A 27,368-nucleotide genomic window follows, 5' to 3' on the forward strand; every position below is an offset into this window, starting at 1 on the left:
CGGTTACATCTTCAACTGGACATGCTCTTGGCGGCAGCGATTTTCATTCGATAATAATTATCGAGTCGATCAGCTGCCAAGTCAATAGACGTATGGCCATCTTTACATTTTTGCGAACTTCATTTCTAGTGGAGTCAAAGACAATAAAAATCACACAGAAATTCTAATCGCATTTAAAGAGAAACTCTGACCTAGAATTGAACTTTATCCCAATCAGTAGCTGATACCCCCTTTCCCATGAGAAATCTATTCCTTTTCACAAACTGATCATCAGGGGGCGCTGTATGGCTGATGTTGTGGTGAAACCCCTCCCACAAGAAACTCTGAGGACCATGGTACTCCTGGCAGTTTCCTGTCTGTGAACCTTGTTGCATTGTGGGAAATAGCTGTTTACAGCTGTTTTCAACTGCCAAAAAAGCATGCAGCAGCTACATCACCTGCCAGCAGTAAAAATGTCACCATGTAATAAATGTCAGAATGTAAATCAGGGATTTAAAAGATTTAACAATGGGCAAACACTGACTAAATCATTTATACATAATTATTGTAAAAATGAAGCACTTTTTTTATTACATTATTTTCACTGGAGTTCCTCTTTAAGCCTGGCAGAGAAATTGTAGAAGGAGATTAGGCTTTAACCTGCAATGTAAACATTGCCATTATATAGTTACAGTAATAATGCAGGGCCCTGGCCTCCGATGACTGCAGTAAGTGTATTTGTAACATGAAGATTATCCAGAGATCAGTGCGGGTGAAGTGCAGTCCTTATCCTGGCAGTGATAGACAAGAGATCACATATGTGCGCAGACATAAATCAGATTATAGGGCCCCTTTGCTACACTCACTCTGCGGAGTTTTAAGTACTTTACACTTAAAAGTTAAACCCCTTCTTATCGGAGCCGTAGTAAATAACTTGCCTACAAAGTATCGGGCAGCTTTTCTAAACACTGGCATATGGCAGAGCTGAGTTTATTAAAGATTATATTTTTTTTTTCTGATGACAAAGAACACACATTAAAGACGGGAGAGAGATCACAATTAATCTTTAAATGTTTTAAGCAAAACTAAGGCCCTTTATCTGCGCTTAGTGGTGGTGGTCATGTAGCCTCACAGCATTGTCCTCATCACTTACCAACGCAGATTGGAGGCGGCTAAAACAAACATGACATCATCAGAATGCGACAGGCCATCAGATTTTTCCATACGGTGGCATAGCACTCTTGCCTTGCAGCGCAGCGTCCCCGGTTCAAATCCCAGCCAGGGCACTATCTGCACAGAGTTTGCATGTTCTTCCCATGTCTATGTGGGTTTCCTCTGGGCACTCTGGTTTCCTCCCACTTCCCAAAAACATACAGATAAGTTAACTGACTTCCCCCTAATATGGCCCTAGACTACTATACATACACTGCACGATACATACATAGACACATGACTATGGTAAGGATTGGATCAGTGGTCCTCAAAGTGAGAACCGCTGGCCGAATGTGGACCCCTGAGCCTTTTCTACTGGCCCCCCCGCACACAAAATGTATTACTTATAGATTTGGTCAGCTACATCTTTAAATATTGGTGGTCCGCATATGAAATAGCAGTGCTGGCACCCAAGGCCGGTTCTAGCTATACTGGGGCCCTGGGGCAAAATTAACCTGGGGGTCCTCCTGACACACAATGCCCCTAGGCAATTTTTTCCTCCAGGCTCCCCGAGTCGGCTCTCGGGCCTGAGATAGCAGCAAGGGAGAGAATGAAGGTGCAGAGTGGAGAAAACAGAGGGTCTGCAGGGAGGACAGTAAGGGCCGGTTCACACTTGCGGTTCTCTGCCAAACGGACCGGATGACCTGACCGGATCCGGACCGGATCGGAACCGTACGGTTCTGATCCGGATCCGATCCGGTCAGGTTGCATCAGGTGTTCATCAGGATGCGATCCGGATCCGTTTGGCAAAAGATAGTAGAAAAGGAATAAAAATGTTGGGGTCTGGGAGGTCAGCAGAAGGTGGACCTGTGGAATCAGGCCCTCCGCTGTTTAGCACTCACCTCCACCTCCGACATACTGCCAGCATCTCCAGCACGTTTAAAATCACTGCTGCTCCACTCCAAAATGCTTGCCCATGTGTCCCCATCCAAAATCGCCGCTACAATACGCATAGGAAGTGGGGTAGAACATCCGGATTTTTAGCCAGTGTGTTGTGCGCTCTCCGGTTCTCATTGGTTTGTATTGGCCGGATGGTGCAGTCCGGCTCCGCTCCGGATACGGCTGCCAGAGGAGCCGGACCATAAAATAGCGCATGTTGGGTCTTATGCCGGAGTCCGGATCCGGTCCGGACGAAACGGACGCATGTGAACGGACGCATAGGCTTTCATTGCTATGCCGTGCGTCCGTTCTGCATGCGGTCCGGCTCCGGCACGGCGACCGCTAATGTGAACCGGGCCTAAGGGTGCAGGGGGGAGGGGAGAGAACAGGGGGTTATTGGGGTCTGCAGGGAGGAGAGTGATAGTGGAAGGGGGAGAGAACAGGCAATTACTGGGGTCTGCAGGGTGAAGTACACAGGGAATTAATGGTGTCTGCAGGGGACACAGTGGGAGTGTGTGTAGGGTGGGGGTGCTTGACTTTGAGAGAGAACAGGGGGCTACTGGGTACTACAGGGATGACAGTGAGGATGAAATGGGGGGAGAAAACATTGTTACTATCTGTCAGCAGCAGGCATGAGATCCCAAACCAACACCCTATGGCAGGCCAGGCTTCAACTTCAAGAACCCTCCAATGGATGACAAGATAATACAGATAACACATCCATTTGCAATTGCCCTGCCTGACTGACTTCTCTTACCATCAGCTGTGTCCAGTCAGGCAGAGGCAGGTTCCGGCTCAATCAGGCGCCATGTTAATATCGGCAAGCACCAACACGTGACGTCACGTGACAACATTTTCTTCAAGGATCTTGGGAGCGGCGGAGCGCAGCTACGTGACGTCGGCGGCACTGCGTGTATGGAGCCAGCCTGGAGGGAACTATGGAGACAGACGCTGCGCTGGAAGGTATGTATATGCGTCTCTCCCTCTGCCAGCACCAGCATCCCAGCACGCACAGTTTGGTCCCGCACCCAGGGGAGACCACACAGGTGGGACACAGACACACAGTGACAGGCATCGGGCGGTGGGCCGCGCGGACATTTCTCTGTTTGGCTGCCAGGCAAAGAGGGGGCCCCCAGGGACTCTGGGGCCTGGGGGCAGTTGACCCCTTTGCCTTACTTGTAGCGCCGGCCCCACATGGAAGCCAGAAAGCAGTAGTTCGCTCGTTTTTAATCAAATTCCACATCAGGTGACACTGCTGTCCAATTAGACTGCAGGTTGTCACCTGGGTATGCTTCACTGTCTGGCCTGCAAAGACTTCTACATCATATTATGTATACTCCGCCCCCCAGCAGTCTGAAGTATGTTGACCCGGCCCTCGACCCAAAACGTTTGGGGACCCCTGGATTAGATTGTTCCCTCTGAGGGACAGTTCAATGACCAGACAATATACACTGTACAGAGCTGCGGAAGATGTCAGCGCTATATAAATACTAAATTATAAGAAATATAATAACGGTCATTTTTCTTTGATCTCTGCTATCGATTAAAACCCTATTCTGGACACAGAAACTGTGAGGCTGGGTGTACACATAGCAGAAACGCTAGCGTTGCATAAACTGTGAGGCTGGGTGTACACATAGCAGAAACGCTAGCGTTGCATACACTGTGAGGCTGGGTGTACACATAGCAGAAACGCTAGCGTTGCATAAACTGTGAGGCTGGGTGTACACATAGCAGAAACGCTAGCGTTGCATAAACTGTGAGGCTGGGTGTACACATAGCAGAAACGCTAGCGTTGCATAAACTGTGAGGCTGGGTGCACACACAGCAGAAACGCTAGCGTTGCATAAACTGTGAGGCTGGGTGCACACACATCAGAAACGCTAGCGTTGCATAAATTGTGAGGCTGGGTGCACACACAGCAGAAACGCTAGCGTTGCATAGAATGCTGCGTTTTATGCAGCAATGTTGTCAATGGGACGCAGAAAAAGATGCGGAGACCTGCGATTTACAGTATGCGTTTTGCAAACGCTGGTTTTGTTATATTATTATATTATATTATGCAGGATGGGTGCCAAAATGCACATAGTGAAAGTCAATAGAAATGCAATATATTGTGTTTTGTATACGTTTTTATATGTGTGTTTTTTTTTTTAAATAAAGTTTTATGATGGATTTCGGCTTCCTGTTGTCTTCCTATTGATTTGCATAAAACACAATATGAAACCGCATTTGCATTTTGTATATGCGAACCGCTAACGCGTAAAAATGCATGCAAACGCATGAAAAACGCATACTCTGCAAAAAACGCAAACACACAGAAAACGTAATAAAAACACACTAAAAACGCACACAAAAACCACAACGCATATGCCAGAAAACGCAAACTTTCACGCTATGTCATATGTGAAGCCAGCCTGAGCCTTTCCGTCTGCTTTTATTTGCAATCATTTTTATTGAAAAAGATTTTGTGGAAAAGACAGAACAATTTTTCCACAAAGTATTGCATATTCAATAATAAACAGAAACAATACAGTCATTCAGTGGGAAGCTTATTGTAACTCAAGCGAACATATGACGCTAATTATCATATTATTATGCGTAAATGAGAAATTAAACGAGAATTCCAATTTATAATCAAACAAAATTTCTAATATGCCATCTTACAGGATGATCCATCATCCGTCTCTAACCCCAGTGGGGTCGGATGAGGACTAACCTACGATATCTTGTCCAGTACCTGTAGCTATGAAACCTGTCCTCCAACGAGGTCAGGTTTTGCTAACTTAAAGATTAAAAATTGAAAATTAAAAGTCAAAATAAGCATACACAAGTCATACTTACCTTCCATGTAGTCTACTCCTTAGTGTCTTTCTCCTGTCCCGCGTCCTATTTGTTCACTGTGATCAAGGGAATTTTCCGTCCTCCATTTTGAAAATGTCCATTACCCATAACAGCTTTCTGGTCAGCACACTGTTAAACTGTAACATCGCCCACTTGAGCCATCGGAAAAGATGGACATTACCTGGTACATCAGTTTTCCTCTCAGCTATAACTGACAGCAACTGATATTTTACTGACAGCAACTGATATATTTCAGATCTGACAAAATATTGTCAGAACTGGAAGGGATTATTGTCAGAAGAAAATGGTGAGCTTCTGAGAGGAACTGATGGCAAGGTAACTATGTAATGTTCATTTGAAGTTACCTCATGTGTTTATTTTAAATATTTTTACTCAGTACAGGTTCTCTTTAACTAGTGTGAGCATAGATCAATTCAGTTAGGTACTAACTGCAGTAAAAGACTATTCAGTCTCTATGCATGTCTCTCTTCGGTGCTTTTTAAACATGCCGTCATACCTTCTATTGCAACAAGTAACCTTCTCTCAGCTACTTCCCGTTTCTCTGCGCCTGAATGCTTCCAAATTACTACTGCAACATCTTGTTTACTTACATCTACTCCTTTCCTCAATTCTAAATCTGTTGTTGACTTCAGTTTTGTTTTCTGTCTGGTCTGTGCACGCTCAGCTGAAACTATTCGAGGCCTCGTTCACATCTACTCAGCGCAGATGGCAGTGCAATTAGAACGCAACGCGTATGATCGCATGCCATCTGCGCCGCTACCCGCTGCGCTGCTGATCCCATCCATTGACAGTGATAGGATCAGCTCTGCGCCTGCGGGCAAAATGCAGGCAGCAGTACGCAAGCACATCATATCACATCGCACTGCTGCGCTGCGAAGTAGATGTGAACGGCAGAAGGGCTGTCTTTGCCTGCGTATCACCACATCTTTCGCGCTTCCAAATGCGCACGGAAGCGTGCATGATGTGAATGAGGCCTAAAGCCTCTGTGGTGCCTCCTTCTATAGTTGTCAATCCAGGCACCTTCCTGCTTTGCCTATCCCTAAAAATAGCCCTGCTGACCATTTTTTAAAGGAGTTATCAGGCAAAACTGTAAGAAAATAAGTACTACTTAAGCTCCCAGCACGTCCCTCGGCGCAGCTCTCCCTTCAGCCGTTCGCCGCAGGTCCGTCCCGGTCCCCGGCAATGACGCCTGTGCGATCGGCGCTGTCAATCATCGCCACATGGGCCGGAGCGGACTGCGCAGGCGCAGAACTACTTTGCCTGCGCAGTCCGCTGCGGCCCACGTGGCAGTGATTGACAGCGCCGATCGCGCAGGCCCAGTACAGAGCGACCTGGAGGTCGCTCTGACGTCATCGCCGGGGACCGGGATGGACCTGCGGTGAACGGCTGAAGGGAGAGCTGCGGCGAGGGACGTGCTGGGAGCTTGGTACTGGAGGAAGCCCCCGGTAAGTAGCGCCTATTTTCTTACAGTTTGCCTGATAACTCCTTTAAAGAAATACTACTTAGATTTTAAAACTTAAACGCACTTTATTTTCATCTACAACCACTATTACGGTAATTAAAATAAACCAAGCATAATACAGTTACATTTTACTATATTTCTACCTAACAATCACTTTTCCATATATATTACTGTCACATTATATACCATACTAATTCCATTATTTTTGTTGTAAAAACAGAATAAATTTGGTACATACTAAATAGATGCATACAATTTATTCAGGTTAAATACATTTTCCAACATGTCCAATCTAAGAAATTAAAAAACAAAACACAAAACATTCGATTAGATCTCTCGGTCATATAAAAGAACCCCATGTCTGCACCTTTGTTAAATAAAACCTGTAACTAAAAAAAGTCCCCGGGGGGGGGTACTCACCTCGATTGACGAAAGCCTCCGGATGATATCGAGGCGTCCCCCATCCTCCTGTGTCCCACAGCAGTCTTGCTCTGCCCCTCCGAACAGCAGGGATGTAAATACTTACCTTCCCGGCTCCAGCTCAGACGCAGTATCGGCTGCGGAGATAGGCGGAAAAAGACTATCGCAGTCGATCCGCTCTATTGCACAAGTCTTCTGTGCCTGCGCAGTAGAGCGGACCCGACAGAGATCGGCTATTTCCGTCTATTTCCGTGCTGAGAGCCGCAACAGTGCCACCCGCTGGAGCAGGGAAGGTAAATATATCAAGGCTTGTCAGGATTCTCGAGCAAGGATTGTGGGACACTTCGGGGGAGCCAGCGCTGGACTGCCTGCAGCTACAGGGGAGGGGAAGCCTTATTGGGACCCTGAGGCTTCCCTCTCCTGAGTTAAGTACCCCCCAGGGGACTTTTTTTTAGTACAGAGAACTCCAGCCTAAACAAACATACTGTCATTAAGTTACATTAGTTATGTTAATTAAAATAGATAGGTAATATAATCTCTTACCCACACTGTTTTAAAAGAACAGGCAAATGTTTGATTTCATAATGGCAGCCATCTTTTTGGTTTAAAGGAGGTGACAGGGAGCATGAGATACAGTTCCAACTGTCCTGTGTCCTGATCACCCCTCCCAGTTGCTAGGCAACGTGATTAACAACATAGGTAATCCCATCATGCTCTGCACAGCATCAGGGAAAAAAAGCCCAGGCTCTTTTTCTTTGATGGGTGGAGCTTATCTAAAAATGCAGCTAAAAATGATGCTTTGGTAAGAAAAACAAAGTTCTGATGCTGTGAAACTGTTAAAGAAACACCAAGCCTTTTCAGTTCTGCTGAGTAGATTTTTAGTCCGGAGGTTCACTTTAAGATGGCCACACACCAATTTTTTTTTCAATGTTTTTCTTTAATTCAAGAATTACAATCTATTTTTCTGATTGATTGTACCCAGGGCTGGATTTACCAGAAATCACTGTAGGCACATGCCTACAGGCGCCTGATGGAAAGGCAGCTCACTCCCCTCCTCAAGTGCCTCCATCCCTATGGAGAGCTGAGTGTAAATGAGGTCTCTGCATTTCGCTGACCAGATCGCCCCCTTCAGTTAGGGGCACCTCTAGCTACTGACAGCTCTGGCTAATACTAACATACCTCCCAACTTTTTGAGATTTGAAAGAGGGACACTTAAGCCACACCCCTGATCACGCCCCCGTCACACCCTTAGACACGCATACCACAAAGATTTCATGAGAAAAATGTTATTTTATAATTCAAACCACTCTGGTCCTTTCTATCCTGGTTCATTTTCCTTCATATTAACATTTTAAGATTAGTAATATAGCAATTTAACGGATGTGAATAAAATTTAGAGTCAATAAAACACATTTTTTTAGTAGAGAAATATATATATTTACATAGAAAGAGGGGAAAAGTCCTGGAAGAGGGACAAATGAGGAGGAAAGAGGGACAAGGCTCCAAAAGAGTGACTGTCCCTCCGAAAGAGGGACAGTTGGGAGCTATGTACTAAGGGGCACCTACCTACAATGGGAAAAGTGAACTAAGGGAGAAGAGACAGCTGGGCCAGCCAGCACACTTGCAGTGCAGATTGTTAGGGATGTGTAGGTTCATGAACGTCGTAATCTAATGTGTGCCTATAGATTGACTCGTCATGTAAATCCAGGACTGATTGTAACATTTGAAAAATCTGACCAATGTACCACACCTGAGTGTTACATTTTTTCCCCAATTATGAAAAGAAACTGATTGAACTCTGAAAAAACTAGCATTGACAACTTATCCTACACTATTCACTTTTTAATAAAAATTGATCAGAGAAATCCCCCACTCTATAAATATAATCTGATCATTTTCATGCACCGCGTGTAGCCACCTTTAGGGACTAGTATAAGAAGGAATTTGGACATGGAGGCTAGGGGAGCCTGGCTGGGAGACCCCCTGCATTTCACCTGCCTCCCTCCCCCGGGGACAGGCAAGTAATCATCAGTCCACACGTGGAGAACAGGCAGCACTAGCAGCTGTCACTGGGCTGTTTTCCCGCCACCCGCAGCTGACACGTGACACCACATAGAGAGCGCATAACGGAGCGGCTGCGGCTGTAGAGAGACTGCGGGACGGTCACGTGACAAGCTTGGCTGCTTTTGGGCGGGGACCTGGCGCGCGTGCCCGCTCCAATGCGCGCCCCCGTCTCGCCCTTCCCCCACATTCCCAGCGTTGGTCACGTGAGTCCCGCTGAGCGCAGGAATGATACCGGGAGAAAATGGCGGATCCCGAGGAGCTGCGGGTGAGGGGGGAGGGGCCTGGGAGTCGCGATCGTGTCTGTGCTGTGCGGTGACGTCCTCCCCTCCCCCACCCGGGCCAAGTGACAGCACCGGGGACACGGGGGAGGAGAGGCCCCACCTGCTGCTATTGTGTACAGAGGAGCCTGTGTGCAGTGCTGGGGAGAGGGAAGGGGGACGTGATCTTTGTGCAGTGGTGGAGGGTGGGGGTAATCTGTGTGCAGTGGTGGGGGTAATCTGTGTGCAGTGGTGGGGGGAGGGGGTAATCTGTGTGCAGTGGTGGGGGGAGGGGTAATCTGTGTACAGTGCTGGGGGGGAGGGGGTCATCTGTGTACAGTGCTGGGGGGAGGGGGTAATCTGTGTACAGTGGTGGGGGGGAGGGGGTAATCTGTGTACAGTGGTGGGGGGGAGGGGGTAATCTGTGTACAGTGGTGGGGGGGGAGGGGGTAATCTTTGTACAGTGGTGGGGAGGAGGGGGTAATCTGTGTACAGTGTTGGGAGAATGTGTGTACAATAATGGTTGACACTGAATTTGTACATTAATAGGGGCAGAATAGTTTAGCCATGATGGAATACAGTAATCTAATGGGGTAGGGAGGTAATGTGTACATTGAGGATTTGGGGGTTAGAGGTGGAGTTATCTGTCCATGTTAGTTTATGTAATATTTTCGGTTTCCATTAAAGGGGAACTGTAGTCAAAATAACATTATGAATAAAATTACTTTTTTTTTTTCTTACAATATACAGTACTGAAATTTATCAATGATTTAATCAATTTTTTCCCATTGTAAAATCTTTCCTCTCCCCGACTTACTGTCTGAAATTTATCACTGGTGTCTTTTTAGTGCATCTTTAGTGCTGCCGGGTGATCTCTGCAGATTGTTCATTTGTCGGTCTAAAGCCACTAGAAAAGATCTCTGGTCTCCCAGAATGCTCTGAGGGGGAGAATTCCACATAATAAACAGCCTCGCCTAAAGGCCTGTACATACACTCAATAAATGTCCCCCAATCCCTCTGGTGACATTACTGGGTAGAGGCTGTACAGTCAGTTTACAGGCTGACAAAGCGCTCTGTTGCAATGGGGGGGGGGGGGGGGGGAAATCAGCAGAGGACAAAGCTAAAGGATGTCGCTCGGCTGAGTTGATCGGCCTGGCCTTGAAGAGGAACTCCAGTGAAAATAACGTAAAAAGAAAAAAAAGTGCTTCATTTTTACAATAATTATGTATAAATGCTGTAGTCCGTGTTTGCCCATTGTAAAATCTTTTATATCCCTGATTTACATTCTGACATTTATTACGTGGTATTTTTAATGTTAGCAGGTGATGTAGTTGCTGCATGCTTTTTTGGCAGTTGGAAACAGCTGTAAACAGCTATTTCCCACAATGCAACGAGGTTCACAGACAGGAAACTGCCAAGAGTAGTACTCAAGAGTTTCTTGTGGGAGGGGTTTCACCTCAGTCAGTCATACAGCGCCCCCTGATGGTCTGTTTGTGACAAGGAATAGATTTCTCATGTAAAAAGGGGTATCAGCTACTGATTGGGATGAAGTTCAATTCTTGGTCGGAGTTTTTCTTTAAAGCGGGTCTGAACTCAGAACTTCCCCTCTTCTCTAAAAGATAAGACAGTCCCATAATAATAATTTTTGAAGAAAAGCATTTCTTTGTTACAGCTGATAGAAATCCTGCAATAAATCCGCAGTGTGTCTACTTCCTTTTTTTATGGAACCAGACATAAGGTTACATCCTGTGTTTACAAATTAGCTGCTCTGCTGTTGCAGCCAGCTGACACAGTTGAGAGATCAAATTACACTTGTGATAATTCCCGTATGAGGGGGAAATAGGTTAAACTCTCTGAATACATACAGAGTGCATTTCTCTGTTTTCCTTCTGTCCTGTGCAAGAGTTCAGGTCCTCTTTAGGCCTCATTGGGAGGGAGAGGCTACATACGAATATACAGCAATATTTAGCTATAGGAAGTTTTTCTGATGCTGAAATTAGGATAGCTAACGTAAAAGTGGGTGTTCAGAGTTATTTACTGACTTCTACTATATGTTGTTACAGGTCCTCTTTAAGTACATTGTGCTGTGTTATTTTGCTATAATAGCATTGTCCTGACAATGTTTCTCCTCCCCTGTAGAATATGGTATCCAGCTTCCGTGTCTCAGAACTCCAGGTGCTGCTTGGCTTTGCGGGCCGCAACAAAAGTGGACGCAAACACGACCTTCTCATGAGGGCGCTACACCTGCTGAAGAACGGATGCAGTCCCGCCGTCCAGATTAAGATCAAGGAGCTGTACAGGCGGAGGTTCCCCAGGACGCTGGATGGGTTGTCCTCCATGCGGTCTAATGTCTTCAGCTTGGACAGCGGGTCCCCGGTGGACTCGGACCTTGGCGCGGCCGGAATTCACTCACTACCTTCCACCTCGGTCATGTCACACTCCCCCACCTCTCCGCTGGGCATGGTACTCCTGCAGGACACCAAGCCACAGTTTGACCTACAACAACTCTCTCCACCGATTCCACCTGTCCACCCCGATGTCCATCTCAAGAGTCTTCCCTTCTACGATGTTCTGGATGTTCTTATCAAACCAACCAGCTTAGGTAAGACATCAAGGAAGCGTGTGTTTAACCACTTCGCATCCAGACCTTGTTTCTCTCTTATGGACCAGAGCAGTTTTGACATTATAGGTACCGTATTTTTCGGACCATAAGACGCACCTGACCATAAGACGCACCTAGGTTTAGAGGGCAAGAACCAGGGAAAAAAACAAATATATTAAACCTGGTGTGTCCATGGTGCAGGGAAGTCTTGTGGACCTCTTCCCCCCTCCCAACTCTATCTAAGCCACATTACCCAGCTAAAGTAACCGCTGCTGACCCCCAGCTACACTAACCCCTGCTGCCCCAAAGCTACAGTAACCACCAACTATAGTAATCCCCACTGCCTCCCTGCTCCAGTAACAACACCACCTACACTAATCCCCCCCCCCCCCCCACCCCCACCACAGTAACAATACTACCTACCCTAATCCCCACTGCCTTTACTACAGTAATAATACCAACTACACTAGTCCCCACTGCCCCCCACTATAGTAACAATTCCACCTACACTAATCCCCACTGCCCCCCACTACAGTAACAATACCACCTACCCTAAACACTACCACCTACACTAATACCCACTGCCCCTCACTACAGTAACAATACCACCTACACTAATTCCCACTGCCCCCCAATACAATAACAATACTGCCCCTCACTGCAGTAACAATGCCATCTACACTAGTCTGGAGATAAACAACGTTTGTACATACGCATCGGGAGTGACATCTGGCAGCCCTCTCTATGCAGGCACATGGCTGAACTGGTGGTCAGGAAGTCGCCAGGGGATTCTGCTGATGAAAGCTGCTGCAGGCCCATGGGTAGTCCGGGGTCAGCAGGCACACGGCAGGTCCGGGGTCATCTGGAAAATGGCAGGTCCGGGGTCAGCTGGCACACGGCAGTTCTTGGGTCAGCAGGCACATGGCAGGTCCGGGGTCAGCAAGCACACAGCAGTTCCGGAAGTCAGCGGGCGCTGCAGTTCCGGAAGTCAGCAGGCACACGGCAGGTCCGGAGTCAGCAGACACGGCAGTTCCGGAAGTCAGCGGGCGCATGTCAGGTCCGGGGTCAGCAGGCATGGCAGTTCCGGAAGTCAGCGGGCGCCCGGCAGGTCTGGGGTCAGCAGGCACACAGCAAGTCCGGGGTCAGCAGGCACGGCAGTTCCGGAAGTCAGCGGGCGTATCAGCAGGCACTCGGCAGGTCCGGCGTCAGCAGGTACACGGCAGGTCCGGCGTCAGCAGGCACTCGGCAGATCCAGCATCAGAAGGCACTCGGCAGGTCCGGCGTCAGCAGGCACTTGGCAGGTCCGGAAATCAGCGGGCACATGGCTGGTGCGGATTGGAACAGTATTTCACAGGTGAGGCGCCTACTCATCCTGCCCGGATCCTCAGCAGACTCCATCTGTCCTCCTCCCGGCCAGGAAGGAATGCCGAAGTGAAGCTTGTGGCAGAGGCAGACCTCCTTTCCCTACATGACCTGGCCGCACACACGCGCTGGATGTCCTCCACATTGACTCGCCATGCTGTGCCTTCTTCCTCCCCACTCACTCTCTGGTAACGCTGAGCCCTCCCCAGTGATTTGGCCATCCTCATCGCAATCCCTGTTGCTAGAAGGAAAGTGCAGCTTGCGGCAGACATCCTCCTGTCACTGCAACACCTCACGGCTGGATCAGGTGACTGTTACTGGATACCGGGGTGGAAGCCGTGGCTATAGCGATACGGGGAAACCTTTGCCAAAATCTGGTATCTGGACCATAAGACGCAGTGACTTTTTCCCCCCACTTTTGGGGGAGAAAAAGTGCGTCTTATGGTCCGAAAAATACGGTATGTCCTTATTTAATCAGCAATAATGTTATCCCTACTTATGACACCTAAATGAAATATATATTGTTTTTTTTTCAAGACTCACTAGGCTTTCACTGTATGGCATTTTTTTTTCCCCTCGAACAATTTTGTTTTCTAAGTATTTTAATATAAAAACAGGAAAAAAAATAGAAACGCCAATTCGTTTAAAAATAAAAAGCGCTACTGTAGATAAAAAAAAAAACTATTTGTTTTTCTATTATTTCTACTGTTTGGTATCACAAAACTTAAATTATGTTACAATATATAGTGAAAATATTTGATTCTGAAATAATGCTTGTCTGTATTTTTCACTATGAACTGAGAAATTTTAAAGTAATTTTTAAAGGTAATAATGAATCTTATTGGCTCATGGAACATATATTCCCTTTCACCAATTAGTGCTGCATCGGTTAGTTCCGGAAGTTTTGCACAGGAGCAAGCCAAATCATGCACAGCTTTGCTTTAGCTACAGCACTTATATCTACATCATCGTAGCTTAGATGAAGTCACAGAGGACGTCGATATGCTGTAGCGGTGAAAAAAGTGGTTAAAGAACAACTGGACTGAGAGGGCTATGGAGCCTACCATCTTTATTTCTCTTTAAGCAATACCAGTTGCCTGGCTATCCTGCAGATCCTCTGCCTCTAATACTTTTAGCCATAGACCCTGAACAAGCATGCAGCAAATCAGGTGTTTCTGACATCATTGTCAGATCTGAAAGATTAGCTGCATGCTTGTTTCTGGCGTGACCCAGACACTGCTACAGCCAAATAGATCAGCAGGGCTGCCAGGCAACTGGTATTGTTTTAAAGGAAATCAATATGGCAGCCTCCATATTCTTCTCACTACAGTTGTCCTTTAAAGTGGACCTTGCATAGGACACAAGGAAACAGAAATGCACCCTGTATGTTTTTAGAGAGATGGGCCTGTGTAATTCTTCCTCATCTTCAAGTAATCACAAGTGTACTTTGATCTCTTAGCTGTGTCAGCACAGGAATTTGGCAGTCCTCGGCAGGCACAGCTAATATGTAGACACAGGATGGTATGTCTGCTTCCATGAAAGCAGGAGTTGGTTGTTTGCAATATTAGTTTGCGGACAACAGTGTTGGAAAGACTCGTTGTTTGTCTTGTCACCAGTAAAGTTTCCATGACGTTGTTGTACAGACCTCGTGCCCACTAATGATACAATCTTGATTGTACAATCTCACCACTTTTATGCAATATGAGGGACTACCTATAGTATCCATTCAAATCACACAGTTTACCTTTCTGCTTCATAGATTTGGTAAGATTGTATTCTTAGTGGGTACCCTTAAGGTGGCCATACATTAGGCGACTTGGCAGCCGTTTGACCCTACGATTCGATTATTACGGTATAATCGGAATAGGATGAAAATCGATGCTGCCAAGTGCATGCCCGATTTTGGTCGAAATTGGTCGCGTTAATCGGTTGGACATGTTGCAAGATGTAGGGCTGACTTGCTCGATCGGGTGCGTGGCGGTAATAGCGACTGATATTGGAATGAGCGATAAAACCCCCAACGCTGTCCGCCCTAATGTTTAATGTGCTCGTTTGTGATTCAAAATAAAAAACCATGCATATCAGAAACCTCAAACTGTACAAGACAAGGCATAATTATATTTTTAAGTTAGAAAATGCAGTGTCAAAAGTAATGCTTATGAATTACACAGGGGTGTTCTCAAGATCTCACATCTGTGACCCTTGCGTTAGATAAGAACATATTATTTTGTTGTTTCAGTTCAGAACAGCATGCAGAGATTCCAGGAAAAGTTCTTCATCTTTGCTCTGACCCCTCAGCAAGTGAGGGAGGTCTGCATCTCCAGGTGAGCCAATCAGCATTCTGTATGCTCTCAGGTGTAATTTAAAGGGAAGGTTCAGGGAGGGTGGAGAAAAAATAAAAATCAATTTCCACTTACCTGGGGCTTCCTCCAGCACGTGGCAGGCAGGAGGTGCCCTCGCCGCCGCTCCGCAGGCTCCCGGTGGTCTCCGGTGGCCGACCCGACCTGGCCAGGCCGGCTGCCAGGTCGGGCTCTTCTGCGCTCCAAGTCCTGGCACTTCTGCGTCCCACGCCGGCGCTCTGACGTCATCGGACATCCGCCGGGCTGTACTGCGCATGCGTAGTAGTTCTGCGCATGCGCAGTACAGCCCGGCGGACGTCCGATGACGTCAGCGTGCCGGCGTGGGACGCAGAAGTGCCAGGACTTGGAGCGCAGAAGAGCCCGACCTGGCAGCCGGCCTGGCCAGGTCGGGTCGGCCACCGGAGACCACGGGGAGCCTGCAGAGCGGCGGCGAGGGCACCTCCTGCCTGCCACGGGCTGGAGGAAGCCCCAGGTAAGTGGAAATTAATTTTTATTTTTCCTCCACCCTCCCTGAACCTTCCCTTTAACAAAAGATATTCGGTTTTAAGATGTTTCCCATCCCAATATAGCACCTTCTGTGCTGAGCAGGAATTTGCAACACACCAGGTGATTTGGACCTATATGGTCAGTGCTACAGTCACATGATCACAGCTACAGTCACATGATCACTCACATGATCAGTAGGTGATATCAGGGCAGAGCAGCAGGTGCCAAGCTATCCACAATATACATGCTTGCATGAGATCTTATAACAAGTTAACCAGGCAAGCACTGATGGAGTTTGTTAGATTTTCCTGCCCAGCAAGATGCCATTCCTGATGTTCAGAAATGGTGTCATTGCTGCCTCGATAATAAATTGGTATGTGAACATATGTAAATCTTGCCTTGTATGATGTATCTGTTATAGGTTTTAATTATGCATGTAGATTCAGGCAGCCATATTTGACCATGATGTATGCAGGCTGCTTGTAATGTGTGTAATTCTTCCAGCCTGACAGCAGACTCTGCTACTGGGAAACATACCAGGGCTCCTGCAGCACTAAGCCGAGTCACATGATCAGCTGAGCATCCAGTAGAATGAAGGGGAGGGGGCTGGACATTTTAAGTGAGAAAGCAGAAGCTGTTTGATAAGTCATTTTTCAGACATCATATGCTGGTGGACAGATTTCTAATCTAGAAAAATAAGGGCAATGGCTACTGATATTAGAAAAGCTCTTTAAAGTGTAACTGTCGAGCATAAAATCAAAAATCAATTCTTTATTTTTATCTGGTAAGCAAGTAATAAGTATGCTAACCAGGCAATCCAAAAGTTAAAATCACTATTACTTTTCTTGTTGATAAATGGTCAATCCCCAGTTTACCTGACTCTTATTTGGTACACAAACAGAAAGTTGCAGGGCATGCTGGGTTGTCCTTTTTTGCTTCTCTACTTCCCTTCAGACTTAAAGTGGATCCAAGATGAAAAACTAACTATAACAAGTAACTTGTCTATATATCTTATCCAAAGTTTAGATAGTTTACACAGCAAATCTAGCTGCAAACAGCTTTAATAGATAATTATTATTTATTCCTGTGATACAATGACAGCAGCCATGTTGTTTGTAAACATTACACAGAGGCAGGCTTATCTGTATCTTGATCACTAAGCCTGTGAAAAAAACCTAATCCCCCCCCCCCCTCCTCCCCTCTGCCTCTGAAATCAATGGCTAGTAACACCTCCCCCTCCTCCTGCCCAGACTGAGCTCCCATGAGCCCTTGCTACTACCAAGGCTCTCTGAAAACCTGTGGGCGTGGTTTATTTAGTTTATAGGGAATTAGAGTATTAAAACAAAAACAAACAAAGTATTTGGCTTGAGGAATGCCCTATAAACTATATGAAGGGAACACAATTATGCAATGAGTAAAAATTCATCTCGGATCCACTTTAACTAATGCAACCTGATTGGCTGAAGCCTCTTTCCCTCCTGTTTTCCCCTCCCACACCTCTGTTCCTCTCTGATTGGCCAAAATTTCTCATGCTGAGACAATGCACTTTCTATAGTGAAGGGTGGGCAAATCCGTCAGAGGAGACTAAGGGAGAAAATGACATCAGGATTGGCTTAAAAATAGCCACACTTAAAATGGGAAATGCCGAGAAGCATTCTTTTTGTTGTTTTTTTTTTTTTTTTGTTTACTGTAGAAAAATCTCTGAAATCAAAACATGGACAGTGCAATACAAATGTTATGTAAGTAGAGAAAATATTTATCTACTTTACTTTATTTTTCCTAAGCTAGTATGGCTGACAGCTCCTCTTTAAAGGACACCTGAACTGAGAGGGATATGGAGGCTGCTACGTTTATTCCTTGCCAAATACTATTCGGTGTTTGCAAAACATTTGCCAATCATTGTGGCAGCACTTAGGGCCCTTTTCCACTAGCAATCGCTAACGTTCGTGCTGAACGCTAGCGATTGCGATTCAGCAAAAGTGCTAAATTTCCCGGCGATTACCCGACGTTTGCGATCGCGATTTTGCTATGCTATGCACTGCATAGCAAAATCACGGCAATAATCGTTCCGCCGCGCGTTTGCGTCAGTGTCAAAAACGAATCGTGGTAGTGGGAATAACCCACCGCGATTCCTATGTTATTTAGGAGACCCTAGCGATTGTAAAATCGCTAGCGGTTTGCGATTCAGCGCTAGTGGAAAAGGCCCTTACCGTTGCCTGAGGACTACCGTGCAGCACTTGCCGAACACACGCCACTTACTGATTGTTGTGTTTGCTTACCGTCCCTTGCCAATCACTGTGCAGCGCTTTCCAAACACTTGCCCCACTTGCCAATCATCATGGCCATGCTTACCGCTGCATGAAATGCTTGCCAAACATTCACGCCATTGTGTCGAATTTAAACACCCCAGCACCCCATAGCCGCAAATTGACCTCACAGGCTATAGGACTGCTGAGACGCAATAGTAGCTGTCACAATGAAATAAACTGCTTTGACATCTGGGCTTCCTGGTAACTGAGCTGAAAGAATCTTTGAATCTGTCCTTTGAGACGGGCTTTAAAAGATACCCGAGGTGAGGTGACATGAGACAGACATGGGTATGTACAGTGCCCAGCACACAAATAACTATGCTTTGTTCCTATCAGGTATGTAAGTGGCTAACTCAGTCCTAACTCAGACAGGAAGTGACTACAGTGTGACCCTCACTGATAAGAAATTCCAACTATAAAACACTTTCCTAGCAGAAAATGGCTTCTGAGAGCAGGAAAGAGATAAAAAGGATCAATACTTCATAGATTTTAGCTCTGGCATACTTCAATGAACGTATCATTGAGCAAAGACAATAAAATAGTAAAAACTTAAAGTAGATTTAAACATAAAATAAAATTGTGGAATATCTTAAATAGTCGTTTTTAGTAGAAGGAAGATGGAAACATTAGTTTATTTGATAAGTTTATTTTCACATCAGGTGTCCTTTAATCGATGTGGTTATTATTGGCTGTGTATGATGAGCTCTCCTGTTCTCTGCACAGGGACTACATGCCAGGAGGTAGGAGAGACTATTCTGTGCAGGTACAGCTCAGGTATGGTATCCTGTATCCTGTATCGGTCATCTGTATGTTGTCTGTTCTATAGGCAGTACTGATCTCTGTTCTCATTGCTGGTAACAGGCTGTGCTTGGCAGAGACCAGCTGTCCTCAGGAGGACAATTTCCCCAGCAGTCTGTGCATTAAGGTCAACGGGAAGCTGTTTCCTCTGCCGGTGAGTCACAAACAGGATTACAAGCGTGTTTACTTGCTGCAGTTATTTGTGTAACGCCTATGACAGTATTTCCTGTCAGGATGGAACGCTGTACAGTACTGTGAGTATCAGTCCTGCGGAGCCACACCCTGCAGCCCTCAGCCAAGTCACCTGGGAGTATTTTTGGAATATGGGAGTAACACAGATATCCCAGCAAATTATTATTCACCGCCGACATTTTCCGCAGAACTTTACAGCATACACTGCATAATTCATATTCCTTAGATACACTGAAGCGAAAAAAAAAGATATGATGATTTGTATGTGTAGTACAGCTAAGAAATAAAACATTAGGAGCAGAGGCATGGTTCTTATATTGTTTCCAGTGCAGGAAGAGTTAAACTCCAGTTATCTATGCAAAAAAGCCATTGAGCTCCATCACTTTCAAAGTGCAAAGAGCTCTGTCTTCTGAAGCTTGTTATCTCAACTGTCAGTCACTAATTTTTTTTTCCTGCAGAGGACAGGTCAAAATTTCACTGGCCTGCTCTAAAACCATTTAGAATGCCGAGTAGTGTGTAAACTGCAAATATTAGAGAATGATGCAATGTTATAAAAAACACTATATAACTGAAAATAAAAATATGAGCATGTTTTCTTTGCTACTAACGTTCTAGTAATTATCCGTACTACATATACAATTCATTATATCATCATTTTTTTTTTCGCTTTAGTGTCTCTTTAACGGAGGTCATATTCTCATGTCCCTACTATTGTCATAATCAGATATCCATAACACAGTGTAGGGATTTTTAGGGTAAATAAATTTGAGGAACTGTAGTCAAAATAACATAATGAACACATTTTTTTACAATATTTATAAATGTTTTAGTCAGTGTTTGCCCATTGTAAAATATTTCCTCTTCCTGATTAAGGCTGCTTTCACAGTGAGACGTTACAGGCGCACGTTAGAGCAGCCTGTAACGCAGCCCACCGCACAGCAACGAAAAATCAATGGGCCGTTCAGTGCCCACGTTGCATCACATTGTAACGCAGCACGTTTAAAGAAAGTGCTGCATGCTGTACGTTATAGCGGCTTTAGCCGAGTTAGGCTGTTTGCACATTCTCAATGATGTGTTATGTTTTTTTTAACTTTGGGGCAGGAGAGGAGGCGAGGAGAGTCCGCCATTGCGGCCAGCCACATGGCTAATTAATATGCACTGCACTGCAGTGTTTACTTCCTGGAGCGGCTGCTGATTGGCTGGCGGGACCACGTGATGCGGAGTGTTCCGCTCACGTGGTCTCCGCCGGCGTATGCGGCAAAAAGTATGCATCAAGGACACATCAGAATGTCCGACTTCAAACCTCACATGCGTTGCGTTAGGGGTACATTATGCGACCTTAACGTCGCATCTAACGCAAAGTCCATGTGTGAAAGAGGCCTTACTCTCTGAAGTTTATCACAGGCAGTGACATCTTTAGTCCTGTCAGGCGCAGCTCTGTGGAATGTTCATTTACTGAGCGTTCTAAAGCCAGTAGAGAATTTTCTGGTCTCCCAAAATGTTCTAGGGGGAGAATTCCGTCAGAATGATGTCAGGATACAGTGCCGCACAGTGAGAGGTTTTTATTTTTAACCAAACGTGTAACTTAAAAAAAAAAAAGTTAGACACTTGCCCATGTAGAGCAAAGCCTCTGGGTGGGCAAGAGGTTACCTGTGTCCTCCCCGACCTCTTTACCGCTGCTGGCCAGGACCCTATTCTTCTTCATGGCTGTGCTCCCCTCTATGCGTGTGGTTGTACTGCACAAGTACGGCCGCGCCTTAGCAGTAGCACAAAGCCTTTGTTTCAACTTACTGCGTAGGCGTGGCCACACTCGTACATGTGCAGTACAGCCGTGCTCGTACACTGAGGGGAGCACAGTCATGAGAACGTACCCAACAAGCTCTTGTCCAGTCTTCTCCCCAGGCTCTTTTTGCCAGGTGCTACACCCGGCTAGTTTTGGTGGGCACCCGGCTGTCATCGTCTCACCACCTCCTCTGTCATAAGAAGAGTTGTGCAGAAAAGCTCAGGCCTTCCGTTTCTCTCATCTCACCCCACCCGTCTATTTTTTTCCTGCCACCCGGCTGGAAAAAATTTCTAGGAAGAACACTGTTGTCGGATATGTTTGGAGGGACTCTGCACAGCAGCGGTGGACTCCAGGAGGATGGGGGAAGCCCAGAGCCTTCCCTTTATGTGGGCAAGAAGCTAACTTTTATTTATTTTTTTCAAAGTGGGATTATTCTCCCAAAACTAAAAATTTCACTAACTACTCTTAGTTGCCTAAAGGACATTTGAAATCATTCCCTGTGTATAAAAACGTTTATTTTCACTGCAGAGAGCACTACAGTCTTGCTTATCTCCAGCTAATCGGCAAATGTAATCATTGCCGCCCCGGAAACTCTCTCTGCCTGTGTATTCTGCATAGTGGCTCATGGCCAGCAATGATTACATTTGCCTATAAGCCAGAGATAAGCAAGCCTGTACTTCTCTCTTTAGTCTTGGGCGATAATATACCCTACAGAGTCCATAATATCCTCATTGAATCTCTTAATAGGGATGCGCTCCGCCACCAAAAAATGGTGTTGAACAAAAGCGACCAGGACGTCCTCTGAACATCACATCCCTGGTGCGATTAACGTCAGCCGTGCCCAATCAGATCTCCATCTCCTGGGCCTCCGAGATTGGGAAGGTGGGTGAGTTCCCTGCTCTACATCCCAGCATTTCACTGATACTGCAGAATATGTTCATATATGTGTGTTTTGGGGGGCTCTTCCCTGTGTGAAATCACACCTGTCAGAAATGTATTAACTTAAACAGACTCTGTACTTAAAACTGCTTTGGGGGATACTTACCTCGGGAGGGGGAAGCCTCAGGGTCCCACTGAGGGTTCCCTGTCCCCTGTAGCTGCAAGGAATCCAGCACTGGCTGGCCTAAAAGACTTGTGCCTGTGCTGTAAAGCGGATCTGATTGGGTTTTGTTATTTCCGCCTTGACCTGAACGGAGGGCTGCTAGTGCATCTGCACCACATCGCGGTAGGTAAATATTTACGTTGCCGCAGTTTAGGGGGCTGCTGCGCTGGATTGCCGGGGAGGACGGGGGAAGCCTCCTTAGGATCCAGAGACTTTCCCATCAGGAGGGAATTATCCCCCAGATTTTTATTTTTATTACAGATTTGCTTTAAAGGATACACGAACTGACATGTGACATGAGATAGACATGGGTATGTACAGTGCCAGGTGCACAAATATCTATGCTTTGTTCCTTTTTTTCTTTCTCTGCCTGAAGGAGTTAAATATCAGGTATGTAAGTCCCTGACTCAGTCCTGACTCAGACAGGAAGTGACTACAGTGTGACCCTCGCTGATAAGAAATTCCCCTTTTTATCTCTTCCCTGCTCTCAGAAGCCATTTTCTGCTGGGAACGTGTTATAGTTGGAATTTCTTATCAGTGAGGGTCACACTGTAGTCACTTCCTGTCTGAGTCAGGACTGAGTCAGCCACTTACATACCTGATATCTAACTCTTTCAGACAGAGAAAGAAAAAAAGGAACACCGCATAGTTATTTGTGTGCTAGGCACTGTACATACACATGTCTATTTCACCAGGTCACATGTCAGTTCGGGTATCCTTTAAAGTGACCCTGAGAAAAGAGGGAACAAAAGTTTTTTTATACATACTTGGGGCTTCCTCCAGCCCCCTCCATGCAGATTGCTCCCTTGCCGCAGTCCAAAGCCTCTTGGCTTCTCCCATAGTAGCCCCATTCTCCGCGGTGATCAATCGGCCAGTATATAGTTTTATAGAGCTTTAGGTTACTTTTGGGTGAGGCAGTTTAGTTAGATTAAAAAAAATAAAATTAAAAAAAAGGGACATATGCAAAGGGAACCCGAGGTGAGATATGGAAGCTGGCATGTTTATTTCCTTTTAAATAATGCACTGGCTGTCCTGCTCATTCTCTGCCTCTAATACTTTAAGCCATAGACCCTGAACAAGCATGCAGCAGATCGGATGTCTATGACAAATCTGACTACATAAGCTGCATGCTTGTAGCAGGTGTGTGATTCAGACCCTACTGACCAGAAAGATCAGCAGGCCAGCCAGGCAACTGGTATTGTTTTAAAAGGAAATAAATATGGCAGCTTCCATAGGTCTCACACATTTTAAATGACAACACAACCTGTGTTTTATGGATCTGTGTTTATCATTAACCTCCCTGGCGTTCAATTGTTTCGTCCGCGGGAGGGCTATTTTAAAAAAAAAAACTTGTTTTAAATCATGTAGCTAGCACTAGGCTAGCTACATGTGTCCCCCGGTGCTGTGTCCCGCCCCCGATCGACGCCGACTATATTTACTGCTCCGGGAACCCACGAGAGCCGTAACGTCTTCTTTCAGCTTCGGTCGTCGCAATGGCGACGATCGGACAGGACGTCTGGCGTCATGCGCAGTCCTGGCTGGTCCTTTGCATAGCGACACCTGGTGGTGATGGAAGAGGCTGTGCCAGCGTGGGCTCTGGGGGGGGAAGGTACGTATAACACCGGGGGGGGGGGGGGGGAGCGACGGCAATCGGGCAACACAAGTAGCCAGCTCAGGAGGTTAAAGGACAACTGTAGTAAGAAGAACATAGAGGCTGACCAAACATAGACCAAAATTACCCCAAGAGCGCAGAGAAAACTCATCCGAGAGGCCACAAAAGACCCCAGGACAACATCTAAAGAACTGCAGGCCTCACTTGCCTCAATTAAGGTCAGTGTCCATGACTCCACCATAAGAAAGAGACTGGGCAAAAACGGTCTGCATGGCAGATATCCAAGGCACAAACCACTTTTAAGTAAAAAGAACATTAAGACTCGTCTCAATTTTGCTAAAAAAACATCTCAATGATTGGCAAGACTTTTGGGAAAATACCTTGTGGACCGACGAGACAAAAGTTGAACTTTTTGGAAGGTGTGTGTCCAGTTTACATCTGGCGTAGAAGTAACACAGCATTTCAGCAAAAGAACATCATACCAACAGTAAAATATGGTGGTGGTAGTGTGATGGTCTGGGGTTGTTTTGCTGCTTCAGGACCTGGAAGGCTTGCTGTGATAGATGGAACCATGAATTCTACTGTCTACCAAAAAATCCTGAAGGAGAATGTCCGGCCATCTGTTTGTCAACTCAAGCTGAAGCGATCTTGGGTGCTGCAGCAGGACAATGACCCAAAACACACCAGCAAATCCACCTCTGAATGGCTGAAGAAAAACAAAATGAAGACTTTGGAGTGGCCTAGTCAAAGTCCTGACCTGAATCCTATTGAGATGTTGTGGCATGACCTTAAAAAGGCGGTTCATGCTAGAAAACCCTCAAATAAAGCTGAATTACAACAATTCTGCAAAGATGAGTGGGCCAAAATAACTCCAGAGCGCTGTAAAAGACTCGTTGCAAGTTATCGCAAACGCTTGATTGCAGTTATTGCTGCTAAGGGTGGCCCAACCAGTTATTAGGTTCAGGGGGCAATTTCTTTTTCACACAGGGCCATGTAGGTTTTGAGTTATTTTTCTCACTAAATAATAAAAACCATCATTTAAAACTGCATTTTGTGTTCAATTATGTTATCTTTGACTAATAGTTAAGGTTTTTGATGAGCAGAAACATTTAAGTGTGACAAACATGCAAAAGAATAAGAAATCAGGAAGGGGGCAAATAGTTTATATATATATATATATATTCCCTTTAAACAATACCAGTTGCCTGGCAGGCCTGCTGATCTATTTGGCTGCAGTAGTGTCTGAATCACACCAGAAACAAGCATGCAGCTAATCTTGTTAGATCTGATAATAATGTCAGAAACATCTGATCTGCTGCATGGTTGTTTAGGGTTTATTGCTGAAAGTATTAGAGGTAGAGGATCAGCAGGACAGCCAGGCAACTGGTATTGCTTAAAGGGAAATAAACATGGCAGCCTTTATATCCCTCTCATTACAGTTGCCCTTTAAATGAAGCTTGTATTCCTCTTTATGGTAATGCGGTAAGGAAAGGGCAATCACTAGATGGGAGTCTCAGTGGGTCTTTTCACTCTAATGCAGATGTACCTTAAAGCGGACCTGAACTCAGAACTTCCTCTCTGCTCTAAAAGATAAGCAGCAGCTTAATAACCTTTAACCACTTTACCCCCAGCGGTACGAATTTCTCCGCCCCTTTTTTCCCTCCTAAAAAACCAGGGACGGAGAAATCCGTACCTTCCGCGCTACCGCCGCTGTCCGCGCTCCCGCCGCTCGTGCGCGCGCACCCGCCGCTCGCGCACGCCGCCGCCCGCTCGCCTGGAGATCAATGAACGGGAAAATCCATTCCCGTTTGTTGATCTAGCCCCCGCAATGATCTGCTGCTTCTTTCAGAAACAGCGAGATCATTGTGCGTCTCCCAGCCTCCTACTGCTTCCTGTAAGCGTCCTTCCGGACGCTTACAGGTCGCATGTAAACAAACACTCTGTGGCCATCTTGTGGCCAAATAGTAAACTACACCCTAAAAGCATTTTACATATACAAACATTACATTTACACAATAAATTAACTCATTACCTCCCACACTCCCCAATTTTTTTTTTTTTTTTTTTGTAATTATAAAAAAAAAAAAATACAATTAAAAAAAAAAAAACATAAATAGTTACCTTAGGGACTGAACTTTTTAAATATTTATATCAGGAGGGTTCAACACTGTTACTTTATAAACTATGGGCTTGTAATTAGGGATGGATGCAAAACTGAAAAAAATGCACCTTTATTTCCAAATAAAATATTGTCGCCAAACATTGTGATAGGGACATAATTTAAATGGTTTTATAACCGGGACAAATGGGTTAATACATTTCATGGGTTTTAATTACAGTAGCATGCTTTATTTAAAAACTATAATGGCCGAAAACTGAAAAATAATAATTTTTTCCCACATTTTTTCCTATTTCCCCATTAAAACACATTTAGAATAAAATAATTCTTGGCATAATGTCCCACCTAAAGAAAGCCTAATTGGTGGCGAAAAAAACAAGATATAGTTCATTTTATTGGGATAAGTAATAATAAAGTTATAGACGAATGAATGGAAGGAGCGCTGAAAGGTGAAAATTGCTCTGGTGGTCAGGGGGTAAAACCCCTCAGTGGTGAAGTGGTTAAATAAAATTTTTTCTTTGTTATAGCTGATGCACATCTTGCAATAAATCTGCAGTGTGTCTACTTTCATGGAAGCAGACATAGGGCTGTGCTTACAAATTAGCTGCTCTGCTGAGGCAGCCAGCTGGTAGATCAAATCCCAACTTGTGATTAGTCACAGATGGGGGGAATTAGACAGGCTAAACTCTCTACATACATACAGGGTGCATTTCTCAGTTTTCCTTCTGTCCTGTGCAAGAGTTCAGGTCCATTTTAACTTTTACCCTATATATGTCTGGAACTACGGAGTGTTTGCACAGAAGGCAGCCGGCAGAGCATTTTTTCATCCTTTGCTCAGTTTCTTTTGCTCCGGTTTGTGTTGGGTTTGCATGAAAGGAAATTGTATTTCTGCATCCAGCAGGACTGAGCCTGTGTTGTCTTTCAGAATTACTCCATGTCTGTTTACCTGGTGAGGCAGCTGACGTCTGCAGTGCTGCTACAGAAGCTGAAGATGAAAGGCATCCGGAACCCTGACCACTCCAGGGCTCTGAGTAAGTGTGTGTGTGTGTGTGGGGGGGGGGGGGGCCTCTTTATTATTAGAGTACATAGTCATGTCACTGACTGTCCTCAGAGGAGCTCACAATGTAATCACTACCATAGTCCGAGTCTAATGACCTACCATATTATTATTATTATTATTATTATGTATTTATATAGCACTGACATCTCCTGCAGCACTGTACAGACTGCATAGTCATGTCACTGACTGTCCTCAGAGGAGCTCACAATCTAATCCTACCATAGTCTGTCCTACCATGTTATCATGTATTTATATAGCACTAACATCTTCTGCAGCACTGTACGGAGTACATAGTCATGTCACTGACTGTCCTAATGCTAGGCATACACCTAGCCAATTATACGCCGGCTCGATGCCAGCGCATCCCCGCTCGTCCACGCAGTTTTGATTTCCGCTCGTCCCCGCCGGCGCTCCTTATCAGCCGCTCGATTCCCCGCTATTGTCC

At 45.6% G+C, this 27,368-nt stretch overlaps 3 protein-coding genes across 6 annotated transcripts in view; 2 read left to right on the plus strand and 1 right to left on the minus strand.

Moving 5' to 3' along the window:
- KATNAL2 (katanin catalytic subunit A1 like 2) overlaps positions 1–7,418 on the minus strand; it is a 67,664-nt gene extending 60,246 nt beyond the window's left edge. The window contains exon 1 of the mRNA XM_068271901.1: positions 7,361–7,418. The gene's annotated coding sequence lies outside the window, so the exon portion shown is untranslated. The remainder of the gene's footprint in view (positions 1–7,360) is intronic.
- The window catches only part of ST8SIA5 (ST8 alpha-N-acetyl-neuraminide alpha-2,8-sialyltransferase 5), a 989,793-nt gene that overhangs the window by 658,850 nt on the left and 303,575 nt on the right, over positions 1–27,368 (plus strand). The gene's annotated exons all lie outside the window — the stretch shown is intronic.
- Positions 8,920–27,368, plus strand: part of LOC137531568 (E3 SUMO-protein ligase PIAS2-like) — a 36,557-nt gene continuing 18,108 nt past the window's right edge. For 3 of the 4 annotated variants that reach the window (XM_068251493.1, XM_068251503.1, XM_068251522.1), the window contains exons 1-7: positions 8,921–9,146; positions 11,278–11,740; positions 15,342–15,426; positions 18,981–19,031; positions 19,119–19,209; positions 21,778–21,912; positions 26,789–26,894. In XM_068251493.1, the coding sequence (XP_068107594.1) occupies positions 9,123–9,146; positions 11,278–11,740; positions 15,342–15,426; positions 18,981–19,031; positions 19,119–19,209; positions 21,778–21,912; positions 26,789–26,894 (955 nt within the window). In that variant the 5' untranslated portion in view covers positions 8,921–9,122. Of the gene's footprint in view, positions 9,147–11,277; positions 11,741–15,341; positions 15,427–18,980; positions 19,032–19,118; positions 19,210–21,777; positions 21,913–26,788; positions 26,895–27,368 lie in introns of all 4 variants that reach the window. The other variant, XM_068251513.1, reaches the window with a different exon arrangement.

This window comes from Hyperolius riggenbachi, chromosome 1 (assembly GCF_040937935.1).
Source record: "Hyperolius riggenbachi isolate aHypRig1 chromosome 1, aHypRig1.pri, whole genome shotgun sequence".
Taxonomy (NCBI): Eukaryota; Metazoa; Chordata; class Amphibia; order Anura; family Hyperoliidae; genus Hyperolius; species Hyperolius riggenbachi.